Source organism: Ixodes scapularis, unplaced genomic scaffold, assembly GCF_016920785.2.
Source record: "Ixodes scapularis isolate PalLabHiFi unplaced genomic scaffold, ASM1692078v2 PGA_scaffold8__174_contigs__length_109621045, whole genome shotgun sequence".
NCBI lineage: Eukaryota > Metazoa > Arthropoda > Arachnida > Ixodida > Ixodidae > Ixodes > Ixodes scapularis.
The window spans coordinates 43903386-43925479 of record NW_024609883.1 but is presented as its reverse complement, the minus strand read 5'-3'; the positions used below and the strand labels follow the sequence as shown (position 1 = coordinate 43925479).

General features: G+C 47.6%; 1 protein-coding gene across 1 annotated transcript; it reads right to left on the bottom strand.

Moving 5' to 3' along the window:
* Positions 1-282: 282 nt before the first annotated feature.
* Positions 283-13945, bottom strand: LOC8028656. Its single transcript, XM_042287093.1, has 5 exons — positions 13855-13945; positions 11220-11334; positions 8770-8882; positions 4778-5072; positions 283-1545 (listed from the first exon to the last, which is right to left on the bottom strand). Exons 4-5 carry the CDS (start codon positions 5055-5057, stop codon positions 1334-1336), a joined length of 492 nt encoding a protein of 163 aa, XP_042143027.1. The 5' UTR covers positions 5058-5072; positions 8770-8882; positions 11220-11334; positions 13855-13945; the 3' UTR covers positions 283-1333.
* Positions 13946-22094: the final 8149 nt, after the last annotated feature.

The window sequence follows — 22094 nt, the reverse complement described above, 5'->3', positions numbered from 1 at the left end:
CGCCCTCAACTCTTCACCCGTCACCGCAGAGTTTGTGCGTGCGCAAGTAAACACAGGTAAAAGAAATGCACTGGGCCGATCACTTTGTTCAGTCTTCTCGATACCCTAGGCTTAAATTATCAGAGACCCGGGAGGGTCATGCCGCACTTCGGAGTTGTACCCAAGCCGCCAGAAGGTATGGGACGAGGCCGGCCGTACCCCTGCTCTTCGCCAAGTCTAAGCAGGTCCCTACAGCCACTGGAGGTAAGTGTTTCAATGGGGGCTCTCACGAATATGAATGAATGCCATGCAAGCAAGCGCAGACTTTGTTTTCGTGCAGTGGCGAGGTGCACCACTTCGTCAAAGGGGCAATTGAAATCGCGCCACTCTTTTCCACAGCCAAAGAAGTCCCCACAGTGCAATGCGTGCAGTGTTGCATGCAGGGATTTTTGGAAGTAGTCCGTTGATGTCAACACCTAGCCAGATCCAAGTTAAGAATCTTCTTCGGCAGTCTGCTCTTAAGGCTGTTGCACACTGATAGTTCGCACGCGGCCGGCCGAACAACCGGTAAGGAGAGCCCCATCTCTGAACACTCAAGCCAACCCCACCTTGCCCAGTTGACAGAAAGAGCGCGAATGATCACAGAGTCTGACTTTGATTTACTCCTACACGTGCAACCTGGCATGGGAATACGAAAGGAAGAAGCCCAGCGGACAAGACCGAATGATATCGAAATTCCACCCGTACAAAGTTTCTTCCAAAAGTTATCATTAAATTGTTTATTGCACTCTCCAAAACTGTTCATTCCGGTCCAACACATCACATAACTCGTCATAGTAACTACCTTTCCTGGTTGGTCGACGGAAATATTGGATGCCGTGGTTGGTACACGGCACACACAGTGCATGTTAGGTAATCGTAAGAGTATTAATGCTGTGCAACTCACAATTCAACTACAATATAATATCGCGCATTAATTTCTAAAAAGATAGTGAGGCAGAAAAAAATCCTCTTTCCTTCTTTACTTTTATCCGAGTATAGCGAATGACACAATCACACCATAACACAACAGAACTTGTAGCAAACACCACCATAACACAACCACAACAGAATTCCAAAACACTAAAATAATCAAATAAATATTTGTTGTCTATACTGAGTCACACGTTAAGAGTTCAGGGGAGGCTTGCTTTACCCCTTTCCACCTTAGCGGAGCAAATGCCGGAGAGGTCTTGCCTCCTCTCCAGTATTCGCTCCACTAAAGTGGAAAGAGGTGGAAAGAGCTTCCCCTGAACTCTTCTGTCACCGACTATAGCAAAATGTGCCTGCATGTCACGAAAAATATAAAAGATTGCTAATGCCCTCCAGAGCCGGGAGTCGGCGCAATCGAGCACACTTCCGAGAACGGCGTGAGGACCTCGCAGATGCGTTTTTCAGTTGTGGACTCCGGGAGGATGGCCACCCCGAAGCTCCGAGGCGGCGGGCAGCCCTCCGACACCGCCTCCCCCGCCAGGCTTTCCGAGAGGGACGACAGCGAGCCTTCGGGGGTGTCAGACTCCATCGCATCTGTTTACAAAACAAAAGTTACACAAACTCGATTATGTTGACAAAGACTGGTAAGCACGGGTGTGATAGGCCTTCCAGGGAAGAAGGGCTTCTGAATGACCCCACTTACCAAAGATTTGCTCCCATTTCTGACACACGCCGCGAGATGGCGCAACGCAATGGGAAAGGCTGCGAAGCGTGCATTCCCGTGCAGCGCTAATGCGGAAAGCAAGTCGTCTGCTTCTTGCGCAAGGGTTGTGGTGACGTCAGAACCATGCCAAGCTCTGATTGAAGGCTAGTGGGTAGACCTCAAAGCAAGCTACCTTGAGGTCTACCCACTATCCTTCATTCAGAACCTATTGGAGCTCAGCGTTCTGACGTCACCACAACCCTTGCGCAAGAAGCAGACGAACCTGTGCTCTGCGTTAAGTTCGCTTTTGCGTGCTCCGTTCACCGACCCTGGATAGCTCTGTCGGCAAAAGCACTTGGCTCTCTATCTCAAGGTGGTGGGTTCAAATCCTGCCGAGAGCTGGTCTTTTCACATGGTTTACTATGGGCGTGACGCTTGTCACTGTCGGTTTTTCGTTACACCCGGCCGCTACGGCTAAACACATTCTGCGTTATCAAAGCGCAACAGACGATGAGCAATACAGAGCAAACACTCACCCCAAAACTTGGTCGCGAAAAAATGAGGATGGGCGGCTGTGCGAGAGCAGAACGGGCACAGGGTAGGGTAGACCCCACAGAATGGTATAAGAATAGTATTATAAGAGTCTGGTTGAACTTGCTTACTGCCACAATTGGCTGTGCAGCCGCATGGCTGGTCGCGAGCAGTTGCAAGTGACCTAAAAACCGCTTATAGCGCTGTCGGTCGTACTCGAGCGCAAGTGTGTGAACCACCTTTTAGTACCTATTTTATGTAAAAATATGTAAAGTTCATATACAACGTACAGAAGCATGCTCACTTTTGTAGAGATATTTTTATGACCACAAAGCTTTGGACAGATCTGTAATTAGTTTTACCAATCTTAAATAAAAACAAAAAGTTGTGAATTGAGAGGGTTTGCAGCAGAACTATACACCTTTTTCGCAAGGGCGCCGCCATCTGGAATTGTCATCACTTACAGTATGGGCGAAAACATTGTTTTGCCGCCGCCACGCCAATAGAAGGCATTTAGGACATTAACGTAACCGTCACACATTCTCGTTTTGCCTCCCCTCTATTTTTTTTTACTATTTGCAGGTTAAACGTTTTGACGTTTTTTTGTCGCCCATACCGGATATGCCTACTTGGCGGTCGGGGGCGAGAGTAAGCGGAAAAGGTCTATAGAGTGTTTACGGCAGCTGTGCATGGGCGCTGCCATAACAGACCTTCAGTTTTTGATTCCTCTCTCCGTTCACTTCATTTGATCATTAACAGAACAGGACAGGCTACTAGCCTTTTAGATTCTACTGTGTTCCTCTCCCCAGCTTCAGTGGCTCGACATCTTGGCAAGACGAAGGTCAGCAATTACGGTTGTGATCTAGCGCTTGTGCAAAGTGTCCATTCAGTAATAATAGTGTTGCACGCACGTTCAGACAGCGGGAGGTTAGCATGCCACAATGAGCACTCTGTAGGTGAGAGATTCAGCAATAGTTTTGCAACTCAAAAAGGTAGGGCGAGGGTAAGACGGGTGAGAGGGAAGCAGACGGAACGGTGAAGAAGAGAGGGGGAAACCTTCTCTCTTTAGCGTTCCGTCTGCTTCCTCCTCCCTGGTCCGTCTTACCCTTGCTCTACTTTCTTGAGTTGCAACGAACTATAGTACAGTACCACTGCAAACCTGGGCTCTCCAAAGGGGTTAGGACACGCCAAAAATAAAATACGAGATAACTATACTGCTAGGACCCAATGTATGTTCCTATACTTCAGCTAAATTTGTTTTGAAAATGGAGCGATAGTTTCGTGGATAAGCCGACCTTTGTACAGAAGCCTCGGATCCGCCCCGTTCGCAAAGGCCGCCGTGTTTGTTGGGTTGGTGACGTCAGCCCAACGCGCGGTGTTCCCTTGCCCGCACTAGCAAACTTTGCTCTCTAGGCGTCTCACACCTTAGCTTTCACGTTTAAGGCCCGTTCACACTCTTGCGACCTCTTAAACCTAGGTTTCTTACAACTTCTTAAACCAGAAAACACACTGGCGCCATCTATTCAGAACCAGTGTAAACTCGGCGGTCCGGCATATTTTTTTTTTATTTCTCGCGCATTATCCTTTCTTTCTTGGCTCGAAAAACTTTTGTCAATGTTATAAACGAGCCTTTCTATGGGTATTACGCACATTTGACCTCGGAAATCCCGCAAAACCTTCGCTCTTGTGAAATGCAGTTCCAGGGTCACCGCATAGATGGCGCCACAATGCCAGTTTGTTCCCTCATTTTAAAAACATTTAACAAGTTTTAAGAGAACTCGTCTCTCTCAGTCGTACTCGGTCGCAAGTGTGAACGGGCCTTTACACTCCACTTTCGAGCACGCGGTTTCGAGACAACGATGTCTATGGCATAGCTCGCTTCGTCGAAGTCTTTGATGCTGACCGCAGTAGCGATAAGAGTGATTGTTATCAGAAGATGTTTGACACTGGTCATTTTGATTTTGACCCACTTGCGACAAGCGTGCTGGACAAACTCGTCGTAGTTCGCGATGATCTCGCACATGCTTGCAGGGTGCGAGATCAAAGGGCAAGGAAATGAGAGCGAGCGTATACATTGAAGTAGCCGAGTAATGCAAGAGTGTGCGATCGTACCATGGCAAGGCAAGCTTGGGCGAGCATAGGGGTGCCTAGAACGAGAGAGCTTTTAACTAAACATGATGATCACAGGGTTATGGGCATCATGGTGTGATTAACTTGAGCAGTGTTGCCTGGTCGCCAGACGAAAATGATCAACATTCGTAAATTGATTATTGCAATTACTAGAGCTCTAGAGATTGTGAAACGTGGAGTATATACCCAGTGACCTATGAGCATTCTATTTCAAGAATAATTTACCATTCAATTTTTGTGTCCTAAACCTTTTCATGTGTATCACGCAGTAGTAGTGATAAATGCCTGCATGCTGGTACAACACTCATCCAAATCAAGACGGGCAGAGGTGGGGATCGAACCCTGGGTTCTGCAGTATGAGCTTTGTTCCATGTGGAACTGCAGCGTGACAAGATTAAAAAAAAAACACTCCCACTTATACAAAGAAAAAAAAATTGAAAAAGTGTTTGCAAGTGTGCATACCGTGCAACTCCAGGGCAAGGGCGCGCTTCTCCGCCGCCGTCGCGCACTCTTCGTCGCTGAGCTCTGCGCCGTCGTCCTCCTCGGAACTCGCGGAGTTCTGGCCCCGGTCCCTGGCGTTGGCCCACGAAGCTCCCCACTCGAGGCTGTCTGCTTGGGTGAATTCCGCCGGATTGAAAGACGGCTTCTTGGTTGGCACCCTGGCCGGAAGAGAAGTCGTCTTCTTCCCCTGGAACTGGGGCCCTCTGGTTTTCGCATTTGATTGAACCGCATTTTTCACCATCTGGGTGATCCGCTTCTGTAGCGGGCAATGGGAAAACGGGGGAAGGGGAGGGGGGGGGGGGGGGGGGGGGGGGGGGCAAGAAGCCCATTGGCCTCTTCCAGCAAACACAATGGACCTCTTTCCAGTAAGCTTCTGCACAAGCATAACCTCTCTTGGCCTTTGCTTCCTGCTGTTGCAATTTTTGGAGGGCACCGTTCCGACCTATGTTTGACAATATTTTGTTTTCTTTGATAATCCTTTTTCGACTGTCAGAAGTGTGAAGCATAAAAAGCAATGATAACTGATACAATGGCACAATGTCAGGGTGTTCTCATGAGTGGAGGCATGTTTGTCGATTTTTCACTTTTATAGGGCGACTGAAATAACCAGACTCAATCTAAAATGGGCCGTAAAAATTGGCACGAAGCAATCCAAACTTTACACGAAAGGCGTATTTCACAGGTCGGTTTTAACTTGTAAAATTAAAGCGTAGCTCCTTTTTGTAAAAAAATAGGGCCAAATAACTTGCCAGAGTCAAAGGTGGACGGCGAGTCGGCGACACAGACGACAGAGTAGAGTGGAGGGGCACGTTTGGCGCACATATTGATTGATGGGCAAGCAATGTGTTGCAGTCGCAGAGGGCCTTCTAAGAAAGCGCTGTCTCGTGAAAAACAATGGGAGCCAGCTGGCAAGACAAAAAGGAAAAGTTGTTGCGATACCGTATATACACCGAGTGTCGCACAATTTAAAGGTAGCAATGCAATCAAATGTAAAGGCAGTGTTTTCTGCACCCAATAAGTTCATGGACCTGTGCAAACTATCAAAGCCTGGCGTGCATGCCAAACACGGATGTGAAAAGAAGCACAGAACGAAATTTGTCGACTGTGACTACGGATGATGTGGTTTATTGCATTCCATTGTCCTGTGGCAGGTACTACTTCGGGCAGATGGGGCGCTGCCTAAATGATCAGCTTTGCGAGCACAATAACAACGTGGAAAAAAAAAGAATGGTGGCTTCCTTGACTTGCATTGCAGGACATGCGGTTGTACCCCACTGTTGGATGGATGCGTAAAAATTGGGAAATGCAAGTCAGCGTTAACACGCGAAATTGTAGAACCCGAGCACATTGATTATTTAGGAGGCACGTGTGTTACTATGCCGTCGATTGCGTTATCGGAGAAGGAATTGTTTTTCCTGAGAATGAGATAGTGCTATTTTCCAATTATGCTCAGTGATGGTCGTTTTGCTTTGCTTTTGTCGTTTTGTTTCTTGTCATTGTGACGATGGTTGAGACTATAAATACCGGAACATGTATTCAATAAAATTGAGTTGAAAGTTGCGCCTTGCTGTGTCCCGTTCTCTTTTTTTGTCCTCGTCCTTGCTGCGCACAAGATTGCGTAAGATGTCAAGCCAACTCAACCAAACTCCCACTCTTCTTGTACATTACAAAACAAACATTTTAACAGGCCACGGTGGTTGCGAGCAGTCTCGATAAGGAGAGTGCGTGGAGCAAAAGTTTGCGCTGCAGAACCCAGGGTCCTTAGCTCAATATCACCCCTGCCCGATTCAATCTTGATGAGCACCGTATCGGCGTGCGGTCGTGTATCACTACTGCGTGGTGCCCGTTAAAGACCTTAGGCTAGCGGTTGTACTGCACTGGCTATATTGCTCATCTACAGCTGGGAGACTTGTCGCCCGTTGAGGCAGACACAGCTTTAGGCTGTAAAACATACACACAACCCATTTTGTTTTTCTCGATAAGGAGGTAGTGCCATCTAGCAACACCATGCGCCAAACGCGTCCCGCCACTCGTCTCTGTCATCTGCGTCGTGTTTGCCGTTGACCATAGCAAGTTTTTTTGCCCCATTTTTTACAGAAAGGAAGCTACGTTTTGTAACTTTACAAGACAAAACCAACCTTTGAAATACACCTTTGACGAAAAGTTTTGATTGCTACATGATGCGCCGACTTTTACGGTCCATTTTAGATCGAGCCTGGTTATTTCAGTCACCCTACTGTTCGCGGACAGCTCCCCAGACGGCGCTCGTTGCTCCAAAAGGACCCGGAGAGCGTAGTATGTAGACAGAGTTCATCTCCAACCATGGGGAGCGTTGGCAATTTAATGGTGGAGATCGGTTGCAAGTGCACATGTACCGCAGTTTTGCGGCGCAAGAGGAAAAGCAGGCAACACTCAGATGACCAATGTGTTGGTCACCTCGTATCGCAAATGCAGTCCATAAACCATGTGACCCCCCGACCGAGCAGTTGGCAATCCTCTGTAATGTAGCTCTAAAAAGGTCCGTGGTGAGAGAACACAAACTTCTGTAATGGGGCTGGGGGAGGGCCATGTAGGAAAAAAAACGCAAGAGGCACCAGAAACTAACGACATTGAAGTGACGTCCTAAGCATCATGTGAACACATCATGTCATGCAACCGACTGACTCATGTGACCACGTCGCATGACCTTGTCACGTGGATCATGCGACATGATGCAGCACGAGTCTGCTCGTATAAACACGGTTGCCAGAACGTTTGTTTGAATTTCATGTGTATTTTTTATGTCAATATGTCGTGCAGCGTGCACCTTCAAGATTTGGTTCTTGAGTGGATTAGTAATTTCATTTTTCTTGTTAATTTTTTTTTATCTAGCTGTGTGTAATGCCAGAAAGCCTTTAAAATATTCTATATCGATAAAAAAAAAAAGAAGATTCTTGCACATAAAATATGTTAATTTATGTACAAGAACTTTGTCAGGGATGAGCAAACATGCTGCAAGTTTTTACTTAAATAGCAAATTAGAAATAACTATCAGAAGGACAACTTTCTGGTTTTGGTTTCGTGGAAAGATGAATCTCAAGCATGCCAGCACGATTGGTGCTGCAGGCACAATTCACCACAAGTGATCACTTTTCGACCCCATAAACACGAAATTGAAAAAAAGGCTGGCATCAGAATGTGTCTAGAAACTACCGAGAGGGAACGAACACTGCAAAATCTGCAACATACTTAGCGGCCCACAGTGACGCCCTGTGTAAGACAGAATGGTGGCTGACATCCTGCTGGAACCGCCGACTCGGCCTCTGTATAACACCTGCAATCCCCACCAGCTTTTTTTTTTTTTTTTTTTTTTTGTTTATGTTATTATGATTACTTTGATTCCTTGGAAATGTGTAACCGTACCTGTAGCCTATTACCACATTTTCCAAACTATAGTCTGTGGACTTTATGCTTGAAAGTATAAATTCTGTGCGGTGCAGACTCTTTACAGGCACGGACTGTACAAGGATTTGTTTTCTAGATTGTTCATTATGACTAGACGTAGCAGATTCCGCGAAGGCAAGAGTATGTTAGTAATGATTTATGTATGATGCCAGCACCTTTGTGAGCTAATAAAGGAGGCATTTGTTAAGGTGTGCTCTTTGAGATCTTTTGATGTGCAGACTGGGCACCGGATGCAGACTATCTAAGGAAAAACTTACTTTTCAACCGCAATTCGCCTCTGCGGACTTTCAACCCAAGTACCTTTTCACGAGCAACTTTTCTAGCTCTCTACATATAATAAATATGGTCACGTTAAAGACGCTCTTGCGTTTCACCTCACCAGTCTCCAACCATGTCACACTTCACAAGGTTGACGTTCTTGTTAAAAAAAAAAAATGGGACACGAAAATGCGTCAACAAACACGACAGTGCAACAAAGCAACGAAAGAGATCTCAAACATTCTGCATACCTTCCAGCCGCTTTCAATGCACCGCTTGATGTTTTGCGGGTTCTCCGAGAGCTTCGCTTCCTTGGGCTTTGGATCGAGGAGCCTTGCACGTGGAGCTGCTCTTGTTGTACAAGCTAAACAGCAAGAAAAAGAAAGTCAAATTCGAAAACGGCATGTTCACTACAGTAGTCGACAGGTTAAGAATTCAGTTGCAAATGCGCCTCAAAAGGATTCGTATTACTTCGCCAGCCAATCGCTTCCACTCATTTTTTGACATCACAGACGCCGCGGCTGGGACTATCATTTTCAACGTTGTGTGCGCTGTTTTCAACGTCAATTCCGCCGAGAAACACCAACTTCTCGAGTGACCCGGGTCAATATCGCAGAGCTGTGCCGGTATCAGGTTTAGTGCACGACAGTTTGTTACGATGCGAGAATTCAACGATCCTCTCGTTGTCCAACTTAATTGCCGTCGACGTGCTCAGTGCCCCTGCATGAATGATCGCCCAAGCCTCGCCTGCCCGGACGAACTCAAGCTTCCTCTACGCCTATGGCTTCTCCTCGTTCGTTTAGTGTTCGCCCCTGGGACAAGGCGCTTTGCAACATCGTAATGGTGCGAGCATTACTTCACAGCAAATTTTTGGTGGCACAACAAGGCCGCAGTCACCGGATGCGATACCCTGCATGAAATGCTTGAGTGACGCCACCGCCATGCGGCCTCATCGGATTCAGTTTTCATCCCTGCTCACTTCAATAAAGGAAGGATGCTTACTGATACGCCTTCAAAGCAGTATTTATTTACCAATGAAACTGCCGCCCTCACCAAGTCTCATTGTTATGATCCGTCGGATGATAAATCAGGTAGGCAGCAATTGCCTTGTCCTACCGTTGTCACACGCGAGTGTCTTGCCATCACCTTCGACAAGTTGAGGTAGAAAATCTTCCAGCACCTTCCCCCTACGAAATAACACAGGCGACTTTGTCACCTCGCGACGACGTACTTCCGTGCAAAAAGCAGCGAGCTTCGCTCCCTCTGCCTTTGATTGAAACTGACTCTGCCAATGTCACCGTGTCGCGGAGCAGACGCACTATTTTTCGACAGTGGGGGCACTTGCAGCGGACGCATTACGCCAGTGTGGCGAAGCATGCATTGAATTCTAATCCTCTCTGTGGTCGAACAAGTTAACCACAGATGTATTTGGTCTGCAAAAACCCATGCTTACTTTCTTTTTTTTTTTTCGTTTTTTTGGATTGGCAGCATCTACTGGAGGCATTTGGCCGCCGCCAAGTTGATTTCTAGAATGCCGGATCGTCTGCACTCCAAACAGAACCGGTACGTGTAACAACCGGTCACCAGAGAATTTTCCTTTCCGTTGTCCGGCAGACATAGTAGTCAATCAAGATGCAAAAGAATTTGAGCGCATTGGAAAACACTGCAAAAGAAATAGGGCATAGTCAGGGGTGCAGCCAGGAATTTTTTTCGGGAAAAGGGGGGGGGGGGGGGGGGGGCTGAGGTGGTTGGGATGTTCATGGGGGAGGGGGGAGGGAATCAAAATGGATGTGTATATTATACGGTCAGCTGGATTTCAGGGGAGGGCTGAAGCCCCCCCCCCCCTCCCCCCTTCCTGGCTACGCTCCTGTGCACAGTTAATCAACATGACGTCTGGCGAGATTTTGAGCCATAAGTATGTCACGTGAAACCACCCCATAGGCACTGGATGCACCATCCTACAAGAAAAGAATAGGCCAGTTTCTCGTCATCTTCTGCCTCATAGCCACTTTATAATCGGTCATTAAAACACAATTCACCTTTTGCTTCAAGTTCATTGTCTCAGCACGGCAGTGCCCGCGACGCGGACATTCGCGGGGGAACGTTGCACCAGCCTGCAGTCTCCTATTCAAATTACGGTATACCTGTTAACTCAAAGCGTACGCAACGCAAAGCTGGCAAGCACTAAAAAGCAAATTGCCTCTGTCCGACTGGTGCTAGAAAGAAGTAAAAATCGGAGTCGTTCGCTTGTATCACGAAAGTCCGGCCGAGGGACGGAGCTTACGAACCAGTAGTACATACCGACTGTGCCAACACAATCTTATCACGAGACAGTCGTGGTTTGATCTGTATCAACAACAAAAGATGGCAAAGGGAACCTACCATTTACCAGTCGCCAGACTACCAGTCAAGGTTGCTGGACTGTCGCAATCTTGGAAAGACTACCAAACTATCCCGGTATAAAAATGGCTTCAGTCAAAATTAGGGATGTTGAAAAATCTTGTCGAGCCTCGACTGACAAACTCTCGGCAAATGCCTGCCAAGTAGTTGTCGTTGGTTGCGGGAAAACACGGCGACTAGTTGAGCTCAATTTATGCGGCCTAAGCATACGACCCCACCCCGACTGCAGACTTCTGAAATTTGGTGCTTCGACCGTGTCCAACCGTGAAGTTCGACGTGAGCTCGTGCGGTGCACACTCACAGGTTGAGTCTGGATTCTGAGATAAGGCGGGAAGGGTGAGGGGTTGCCGACGTCTGTTGAAGCTTTCCACAACGTTGATGTCGTCGTCTGTGTCTGAAGAGCTGGAGGACCCTCCCTAAAGATAATAAAAAATAAAAAAAAAAGGCTGTCACACTTAACTTGCAGTATCACCGACATTAAGTGAATAATAAAGGAAGCAGTTCCCAACGATGTATGGGGCAATCAATATATAACAAACTCAATGGGATGCAGTGCACTAAACAAACACACTTTTTAACTGTTTGCACGTTACGAGATGCACTTTCTACCCGCAAAAAAACACTTAAGTAGTGCAAATGTATTTAGGCCACAACACACATCTTCTGAGCATAATTGTTCAACATTTTGCCTGATTACGCACGCTGGCACAAAACGGACCGTTGTTTTGAGGTTAATGCTTCTTAGCTGGACAAAGCGCAAAGGAGATGAGCTCCCTGAATGAGAACTGGAACTTAAAAAAAAAAGATCAAGGTTAATCAAAACCTGATGGTTTACCTGCATCAGTTATAGGTTATAATGGTACATTATAAGTGCAACCACTAAACTCCGTCTCGCCACAACTTGGCAAACGGCGAGGGCTACAATTCCACTGAGCCAATCAGCTCATCGAAGATTATCTTCATCACCACAAACAATCGCGGTGTGGCAAACAACTCCGACGCCAAAACTCTCACCTAGCGTACGCCGCATCGTTTCTGCACTCGCTGCATATTTGTTCGTAGCGATATGGTGTGCACTTGCCACGCACCGCAGTGCTCGAAGCATGCTTTTCAACTGGGTATATGCTGCGCAGAGGACTGCAGCACGTACGCGACAATACGGTCACTGTCCGCCGTCAGCTCTGGTGCAAAGCTGCACTCCATGACGTGATCGCAGTTGAGCACGTCCTCTCCTTCAACAAGACACCGCTTGCATTCGCCAATGTCGTCCAGGATTGTCACAACAGACGGGGTAACTGAAAAGTGAAGTGCGTGTTTTGTGAATCATTTAGAAAAATGCGTATGCTGCACCGGCCACGCACGATCCAGCACGTGTGACTGCACATGCGCTTGTTTTACTTTCCAAGAGGACTTCAATGACATTGAGTGCAAGAGGGGACTAGATTACTCCTATCTAGATGCGTTTAAGAGAAAAGAATAGTGCTGCATGTCTTTCACGAGCCTTCCGTCATTGCCCTCCATGGCAGCAAATGCACTAATGACTGCGGTCTGAGGGCTTGTTTGCCACACAGCGTTAGTTCCCAAGGCAGCTGCTAGGGAGCACCTCCTCCACTTCAATATCTCATTAGTCGAGACCGGCGCTGTTAAGGCATCAAAGCCGCGGGTAGGAGAAAAAGGAGAGCTGCTCTTGTACCAATTTTGAGCGACTGGCTAATCTTCGAGGGGGAGAAATGCAGTGTCTGGGACATGCAAAAGATGGTCCGGGTAAAAGGGGAGTTCTGCCTTCCGCTCTTCCAACAGCTTGGTCATCCTCTCACCCCTGTACCTTTGGTGACGGCCATCACGTGCTTCACTTCCGTGGCTCCGATTGGATCAAAGGGGCCGTAGCGTTTGCTCCTTGCCAAGTTACAGTGAAACTAAGTATAGTAAACGGAACTGGTGCGAGTGCAACTATTGTTACAAGTGGGCTACAAAGTATGTTGCAAAGGCACTCCGACACCAGCCACAACTGAGGGTCTACAATTCAGGAAGCGGAAGCGAGCCACATAAAGGTGCGCCTGAGAGCTTCCCTTGTGAACGCGACTCCTGCGGTAGCAACTGGGCTGCCTGTCGCCACCTGCTGCTTGTTTCATGGCATCACCGACCTCTTAAAGCAACCCCGATCAGGATAAAGAAACTAGTCCAGAGTTAGCAGAGCATACCAGAAGTAATTTTGTGGTATCAGGTTACTTTCTCACACACTTTGCCGTCACGATATCAGAAGCTCTCCAAAATTCTCTAAATGGAAACAACAATAACGTAAAAATTAAACACGACCATATAATCTCCAAATCAAGTTCACCGCCGAAAAAAAACTCGTCCAGCTCCGGCAAGCCGGGTCACTGTGGCTGAACACAACTTATATGCTAGTGGAGGGGGAAGTAGACAGTAATAATATTAAATCAAATATAACCATTAAAAAAAAAAGACCAGAAGAGCTACCATGCATCTCGAAGAACACAGATCCAGGACAAGAACGGATTGACCTTGTAGCTAGGGCAGTGGTTCTCAAACACTGTTGTTTTGGGGACCACTTCTGGATGGGCCAGTGATAGGGGACCCCGTCCGCCGGGGGGGTGGGGGTCCCCTATTCTTGCGGTGCACATCACTTCATCTGTCGGTCTAAGGCTTCAGAGACCCTAAGAAAGCCTTCAGAGACCCCAAAGGGCCCACAGACCCCCATTTGAGAACCACTGCTGTGGGGACTTGTACTCGAACAAGTCAACAACCATTGGCATTTTGTGTGTGGCTTCATCTTTTCACAACATCGGATGCGAAGTAAACAATCTGATCTGAAGTCCTCCAGGTGTCGAGCCTTATTAAGAATTACCCGCTTCATTCTACAAAATATGTAAATAAATTAACAGAACCACATTATGAATTTTTACACCGCTTACCACATGTGCCGTGTGTCCAAGCGGTTTCCCACGTCCTAGACCCCTGGTGGCAGAGGCAGGGGTGATCAACGCCTGTGGAGTGGGACAGGAACAAAACAGTTACTGCTTTCACCTACGGGCCTTTTCTTCTACAAAGGGGACCAGCCGTTCTTGCACTTTTCACCACTCGTGCACCACACGGAAATAACAAAGGGGGCGAAGGGCATCATCCAGTGGAATACCAAGCACATCCTTTTGTGAAATTTTAAAATAGAAAACAAACCATTTTTTTTTTTTTGGGGGGGGGGGGGGGGTTTTTTGGGAGCTTTTATTTTAGCTGCCGCTGGCATGTAGCCAGACAAATCTAGGGGCTCCGCTTATGGCGCTGAATGCAGGGCAGCACTAGAGTTCCTGTATAGCTACTTACGGTAGCAGAGTTGCGCATTCAGCCTCGGCGCGTGGCTGTAGCGCCGGCTTTCCCGCGCGCCCTGGATGCTTTGCTCCTCACGTGACTAAATTTGGCGAATAGCGGCGCCGCGCGCGCCGCCACGCATGGAAAACAGGAGAGGAGAAGAAGGCGGAAAGCAGGGAAACATACGCCAGGGCAAGAGAAACGTCGGCGGAGCGACCGTAAAGGTGGCTTCCTTGCACGCCACCGGATGCTTTGCTCCTCACGTGATGGATCTCGGCGAATAGCGGCGTGGCGGCGCGGGGAAAACAAATGCGCAACTCTGGCTCCCGTAGGGAGCCTATACAGGAACTCTAGGCAGCAGTGCTGTTAACTTAGCGATAAAGTCGCTAAATTTAGCGTGTTTTCAGTCGTCCTAACGAGTTTTCTGTCTTTTTGGAGTCTTAGCGACTTTTTTGGAGACTTCTCCTTTCCTTTTTTTTTTTTTTTTTTTTTAGATAGGTCATTTGAAAGTCTCTCCAGCGGCTTTCGGGAAACTGCTCTGATCATTTTTTTTTTTTTTTTTTTTTTTACCCTGTTGAGGGTGAGGGCGATGCGAGGTAGCGGTTGCGAGAAGGCATTCTCAAACCCCGAACCACTTTAGAACCACTCCCCTTTTCAGTCTAGCAGGTGGCTGTAAAATCCTTTGTGAACGTTGCGAAAAAAAAAAAAAAAAAAAAAGCTTGACGCGAGCAGCTTTGTGCGATAAGTTATGGAACAAAGCAGCTCGCTACGGCTAAACTCCAGGATAACCTCAGTGAGATTATCAACGATAACCCCCTGTGGATGAAGATGTATACAAAACGGGGGGCTACATGACGTCAATGCAGTCTGCCGCTGTTTTGTTCCTGGATCAGGATCTCGCTGATGCCTTGAGTCACTCAAGGCGTTGGCGAGCGTGTTCAGAATGGGACGGCCGGCGGTTAGTTCCCGCAAATAACACAATCATTGGAGTTTGCCAACTTGCTGGTTCTAGTGTTATTATGCCTCCCAAGTATGATCAGCACTATAGAAAAAGTTGGGAGTCGTTACCTGCGTTTAAGGGCTGGTTACGTCCTGTGGAAAACGAAAGCACAAAAGCATCCTGTGCCTACTGTAGGAGCGAATTTTATGCGAAGCTTTCTGATATCAAGAAGCATGCCGCCACCACCAAACACAAGAAGTCATCAGAACCGTACTGCAGTTCTCAGCAGAAGAAGCTGCAGTTTCCAGCCGCAACCGAGTCTTCTTGTGGCAAAAGTGAAGCCGGCCTTTGCTTGTTCATTTGTGAGCATACAGCATTCCTCGCCGCTGACCATCTGACAGAACTTTGCAAAAAGGAGTTCATGGACAGCAAAAGCGCAGCAGGCTTGCGCATGCATCGAAACAAGTGCACGGAAATAATTGTGAACCTGTTATCTCCGCACTTCGTGCAGCTCTTGGTGGCTGACATTGGGGACTCAAAATACAGCCTGATCATCGACGAAGCAACAGATGTTTCGACTACCAAGTTGCTGGGTGTAGTGGTGCGGTACTTCAGTGCTGCACAGAAGAGCATCGTGACTACATTCCTGGCGCTAATCGAATTGGACGATGGCACGGCTGTGACGATCGTCAAGGCGTTGAAAAGCCTCCTCACGCGCATGGGACTTGACACGAAGCGTCTCCTCGGAATAGGAGTTGACAACGCTTCGGTGAACACGGGCGTAAACAACGGTGTTTTCGAGATAATGAAGCGTGAGTGGAACCTCCCGAACTTGATAATGATAAGATGCATGTGCCATTCATTGCAACTGGCACTTTCCCACGCTGTTCAGGGAACACTTCCGAGGAACGTGGACTTCTTAGTGCGCGAAACGCACACGTGGTTTTGTCATTCATCCAAGCGCAAGGCCGCATACAGTAAGCTTTACAAGAGCCTCTGCGATGGAGACGACCCCCTAACAATACCAAGGGTGTGCGATACAAGATGGATTTCCTTGGAGCCGGCGGTCGCCAGAGTCCTGGATCAATGGGATCCATTACTCAAACATTTTGAGCAAGCCAGATCGATGGAAGGATGTTATACCGCAGAGCTCCTGTTTCAGATGTTCTCTGATCCGCTGAACAAGCTTTACCTCCTGTACCTTCGGCCAATTCTACGAGAGGTGCAGCGTGCCAACAAGGCATACGAGAGGAACGACGCGGATCCCTCCAGGCTTCTTGAAGGTCTCACGCTCCTGATAAAGACGGTATGTAGCAAAGTACTTATACCAACAACGAACATAGATCCACTGTGCCAACCCATCGATGGTCACCTAGATCCCAAGCCGTACTTGGGATACGAGTTTGAGAGACTAGCGAACACGCTGCCAGCTGGTCCTGAAGTCGACTTGGTACGCCAGCGTTGCATTGCATTCACAGTCAAGCTATCAACTGAGCTCCGGCTGCGCCTGCCATCTAACTACAAGATATTGCAGGCCATGACACGGCTGTCTGTGGGAGCGTGCCTGCGGGTGCTGAAGGAACCCATCGTTGAGCTGGCGGAACTTTTTGGCGTAGAACCGAATAAGATAGATCTTGTGGACACTCAGTGGAAGGCGCTAACCATGGTGAGCTGGGCGAGTACCACCGACACCATTGCGTTTTGGTCTGAGGTCCTTGCATACCGCGATGCAGGTGGCTCAAACCCGTTTCACGAGCTCGCGCAGCTATCAATCGATGTGCTCTCTTTGCCGCACTCGAACGCAGAGGTGGAAAGAGTCTTCAGCCAACTGAGCGTCGTGAAAACAAAGCAGAGGAATTCGCTGAGCACTGCCAGTACTAACGCCGTTTTGAGCGTTCGTAGCGGACTTCGCCGTCTTGGGAAGTGCTGCCACACTTACGAACTTCCTGACACGGTGACAAGAAAAGTTGGAACCATGCAAGCGTACTCCTCAGCATTCGCGTCTGGAAGTGGTGCATGTGCGCAAAGCAATGGCGACTCTGCAGGCGAGGAAGCGTAGTGAGATGGAACTGTTGCTGAATTTCTTACGTATGATAGACTTCAGCGACTTAAGTAAAATGTAGTGTCCAATAAAATGATTTCATTTTTTTTAGTTGACCAACATTATTGTGTTAATATATTAAATGAAACGTTAGATATCACCTGTGAGAGCGGTAGGCTGTTGCTGAAAGCAAAGTAAAGAAGCAAAGCCAGTAAAGCCCCCTTGGTAAGGCACCGTAAGTTAAAGCCCCTTCATGTTTCAAAAGTAGCGCAAGGTGCGTCGATGCACTAAATACATTCAACGTGCAGCCCTTGGGAAGATCATTGTGGTACAGCGCAGCACTGGGCTAGATTTCAGACGCCGTGTTCTACCCAGAAGTGGCGCGTGCCACGTGTCTCGAGCATTTCCACAACAGTGAATGGCGTCACTTTTCCCAGGATACAGGGGCTTTACCGTAGGTAAAATTCACGCATGCCACGCGTTCCATTGGGCGCGTTAAGTCCATGCTCCGGAGCGCGGGCGTTTGGAGCTCCTTTCACTAAACGGACAAGAAAAAAAAAATTTCTGACAGCTTAGAGTTTGGTCTGCCTCAAGGGGCGAAGAGTCTCCCAGCTGTAGATGAGAAATTTAGCCAGTGCAGTAATGATACACGACTGCACGCCGGTACAATGCTCATCCAGATCGAAACGGGCAGGGGTGGGGGATTGAACCCAAGATACTGAGTTCTGCAACGTAGGCTTTCTCTCTTCGTGCTCCGAGCTGGTGTGCGCTAGCCCACTCGGCCACCGCTCCCCCAAAACGGACAGGAGTACCACCGGAGACTGACACTCGAGTGCGCTCTTCGTGCACCAAGAATTTCTTGGAGCGCGAGTGACTTCTTCGCGCGCCGTGACGTCACGTAAACAAACAAAATGGCTGCGCTGCTGTTGAGACCGCATACCGCCCTCATGCATACCGCCCTAAAAACGAATTGACGTGCTGTCGAACGATGGTGTGCCGGTATTGGTGTAGCTTCCGCTTCGCTGCGAGCCAGAGAACCACGGAATCTAATTTGAGGGTTTTCTGCGTCGAAGAGCGAGTTCAAGAATGTTGTCTTTATCTAAATCCGAAGAGCATGCATGGTCAATAAATAGATCGGCCGGGGTAACGTTTCACTATCTGCACGAAGCGAGTCTTCAAACCTTTTAAGAAGTTAAAAGTTAGTAAAAACTTTCGCCGTCTTTTTTGTTCTAAACCCTGCCGCCCACATGGGCCTAATTAATTTATCTTTAATAACTCGGATCCATTAGAGTAAATTTGGAACGCAGCCTCGGTGCGTCGCGCTGCTGTACGCCATGCGTCGTTTATAGCGAGTTCGTTTCACGAATCATATGGCACTCGTGCCCACGCGTGCCCACTCGCAGCATGGAGCGGGTTCGTTTCGGCCGGCACTCCACGAGCGGTTGCACGCTCCGAGTTCGTTCCAGCGCTGATACCTCACGCGTGCATGTACTCGCTGTCTCGCTGCACGGAGACAATCGAGCGTGCGCCAAGATGCAATCCCGTCATGCCTCGCTTCGGCGAGGAGCGGAGCAGACGGCGAGGGTTCGTCTGCTACGATGTGTCTGTCATTCATACAGCAGCACTGAAAGGAAAAAAAAAAAAAAAAAACGTAGATTTTCTGATAGAAATTGTGTCCCGCGGGCAACGGAATCAAACGCGAGCTTGAATTGTGAACGTCTGCTATTTCACAAAGGAAGCAATTGACAACCCGTGCTTTATTTGCAAGTTTTTAGTCGCTCTGTTGCAGTACAGGCCCTGAAGTATATGAGTGCGTGAAGAAATGCTCAGAGCAAACGCATCGGCGGCCCCCGAAATCTTTATCACCATTCGTGTATGGGTGAAAATTTTAACATATGTCGACAAAGCTCCCACAGCAGAAATCTTTGACTGCCCAATACATCCGTGGCATCTGAACATAGTGACTTTATACACGAGGCTTGGGGAACATCATTATGTTTAACATTTACCTAGGTCAACTATATTGCCCCGTCGTATTTTGTTTGAGAAAGCACTCGTTCTCGACGTCCTCACCAAGGTGATCCACCTGTAACTACAATCGAAATCGAAAGTCCCACGAAACGTTTTGCTGGATATTCCAACAGACTTGTTTTAAGCCGTAACCTTTCAATAAATCACGCATAATACCACGGTCAAACGGATCAAGCTTCTGCGCAGACAGCATCATCACTTTTCTCCAGTGTAAACCCTAGCTGCTTTGGAGTCAGCTGGGCGCGGAAGTTTACGCCGTCTGTAAATATCTCTACGACAGCCGAGTTGTTTAAAGTCATCGCACAAAAAAAGAAAAAAAAGTGCAGGTTGCTGCGACCAATGTTTATGGATAAACGTTGGTAGCGACAACGCTCTCGCATTCCCACCCATCACGTCGAACAGAAAGGTGGCAGTTTCGGTTTGAGATCGGTACTCTTTCTACAACATAGATGGCGGCAGCATCAGTCTCTTGCACTTCTTGCACTCGGTGCGTTTGGCAAGTTCGTTTGACGCCAGTTCTCTTCGCGACACTTCGCGAGTTCGGTGCATTCTGGGAGAGAACTCGAACGCTGCCAGTGCTCGGAGTATGAAACTTGGAGTTGCTCGGAAATATTTTCATATTCCGATTGTCCACTTCACTCACCACTGAAGAAAGTAATTTAAGATATTGTTTCAAATAACAAAACCCTTTACGTAACTTATTGAACCAAAAAATTAGAAAATTAAACAATTAAAAGAAAATTGTTGTCATCATCATCAACCATTAACGACTTTTAGCTAAATCTGGCGACTTTTAGGCCGCGTCCTGGCGACTTCGCCCAAAAAAAGTTAACAGCACTGCTAGGCAGCACTCTCGTGGCGCTGCCTGGCCACTGCCGGCTGGCTATGGGTGACGAAGCGTTTAGCCGCGCGAACAAACTACACGATTTTGACAAGCTAAATTTCGGGGCTAGCAGCCCGACTAAAGCAACAATAATTACAGCATCGCAACGCTCGAAGCTGCTTGAAAATAACAAAATATCAGTATTGCCACTGACGGAGAGGAATCGAATGACCTCACGCGCACAAACGTGCACGTTGACTTCGGAACAGCAGTACGTAAAAACTCCGCAAACAACAACAAACGCTACTTTATTTATTTTTTATTTTTTTTTGCTGGTTAGAAGCGTTTGGGCAGAAAACACACGTGCACACAACTTACGAGCCTGTAAAAGTCGCTGTGAATCCATGGAACACAAGCACGTGTTCCCATTCCAAAACTTCCAAAACCACCATTTTATTTTTTTTATTTTTTTTTTTTTTTTACGTTTTAGGAACGAGACAATTGTGTGAGCAAGGGCTAAGAAGCACTTACCCCGATACCATTGGCTTCGTACTGGGCTTCGAGGAACTGGAAGATGGGCAGCGATTTCAAAGGAGCGCGCTCTCGGCCCCTGCACCAACACGGCAGACGTCTGCCGGCCGTGGCCGTCGGGAACGGGCCTTGCGCCAGATGGAAGACTTCAGAATCATGGTTGGGCATGTCGCACAAACTCTCAACGTTCGAAATGCGGTTGATTATGAAGAGAGAATCGAACTCGCACTGACACCGCTGACAGAACAACGCGGAAAGAAGTCGATGAACGAAGTGGAAGACAGTCACGTGACGGACACAAAAGACACGTGCTAGCCATTGGATTCGGATTTAGGGAAGACAAAGTGAGCCACTCAAGTATCTAAAAAACAAAATGTTCACGCGTTGCAGTTTGTGTTTCGGTTTCCGTATGTCAGCTAAACGAATCCAGCTCCTTGACGACTCCAATGATTTCTTGCGGTACTGCCTGTTGATGCTAACATGAAGAGCTCGTCCGTCCACCTCAACATCGACTCTCATTTTTTTAATGATCTAAAATTATGATTTAGACAAAGCAACTGGGCCACACACACAAGCGCACAAATCACTCTTCCAATAAATTTTGTTCGAAATGTTTTTGTTTGTCATGCTCAACAAAGGTTTCGTGACCTAACAGTTACCGCAAGCCAACGTTGCCGCAAGCCTTTTCACGCATGTTTTCTTTTTCTTTCTTTCTTTGCGCAGGTGAAGAGCTAAAAAAAAAAATGTGTAACAAGGTTAGCTCGTACTATGCCATTCTGTACAGCGAATATATAAAGTGTAACTACAGTTTGAATCCAAATTTTGTGCATTTTCAAAAATTACTTGTTTTTTTACCCAGTTCATTAAAGGTATATATATAAAAAAAAGAAGAAACAAACAAACTTTGTAGAAAGCTGGCAAAAATGGACAATTGGACCAGTTAGTAAGAGTTCATCATAACTTGGCAGTGCGACCGGGATGAGGACAGACAGAGAAGAAAACATAGGACAAGCTCTGAGCTAGCGAAATTGGAGTAAAGACGCAGGCGAGCTGGTGACGAATCATAGTAGAAAAACCCAGAGACAATTAAGGAGCTAAAAGGACAGAACAACGCCATCTCAGAACCAGCACAACAATGATTTAATTTGACAGTCTTCCTTCTCTTCACATCCCCTGGTCATCAGCAGGCACCACATTTGAAGGTATCAAGCAAAACTGCAGTCGTGCACGTATCCTTTTGCTTGATACCTTCATTAGTGGCGCCTCCTGATGACCGGGGGATGTGAAGAGAAGGAAGACTGTCAAATTAAATCATTCCTGTGCTGGTTCTGAGATGGTGTTGTTCTGTACTTTTAGCTCCTTCTCTCGGGGGTTTTCTACTATGGCTGAACTAGCGACCGATTCTATTTAAACAAAGAAATACACATGATGCTGCTGCTGCTCGTGCAGGCATGCCCCTCCGTGGCCCCGACACTTCTTTCAC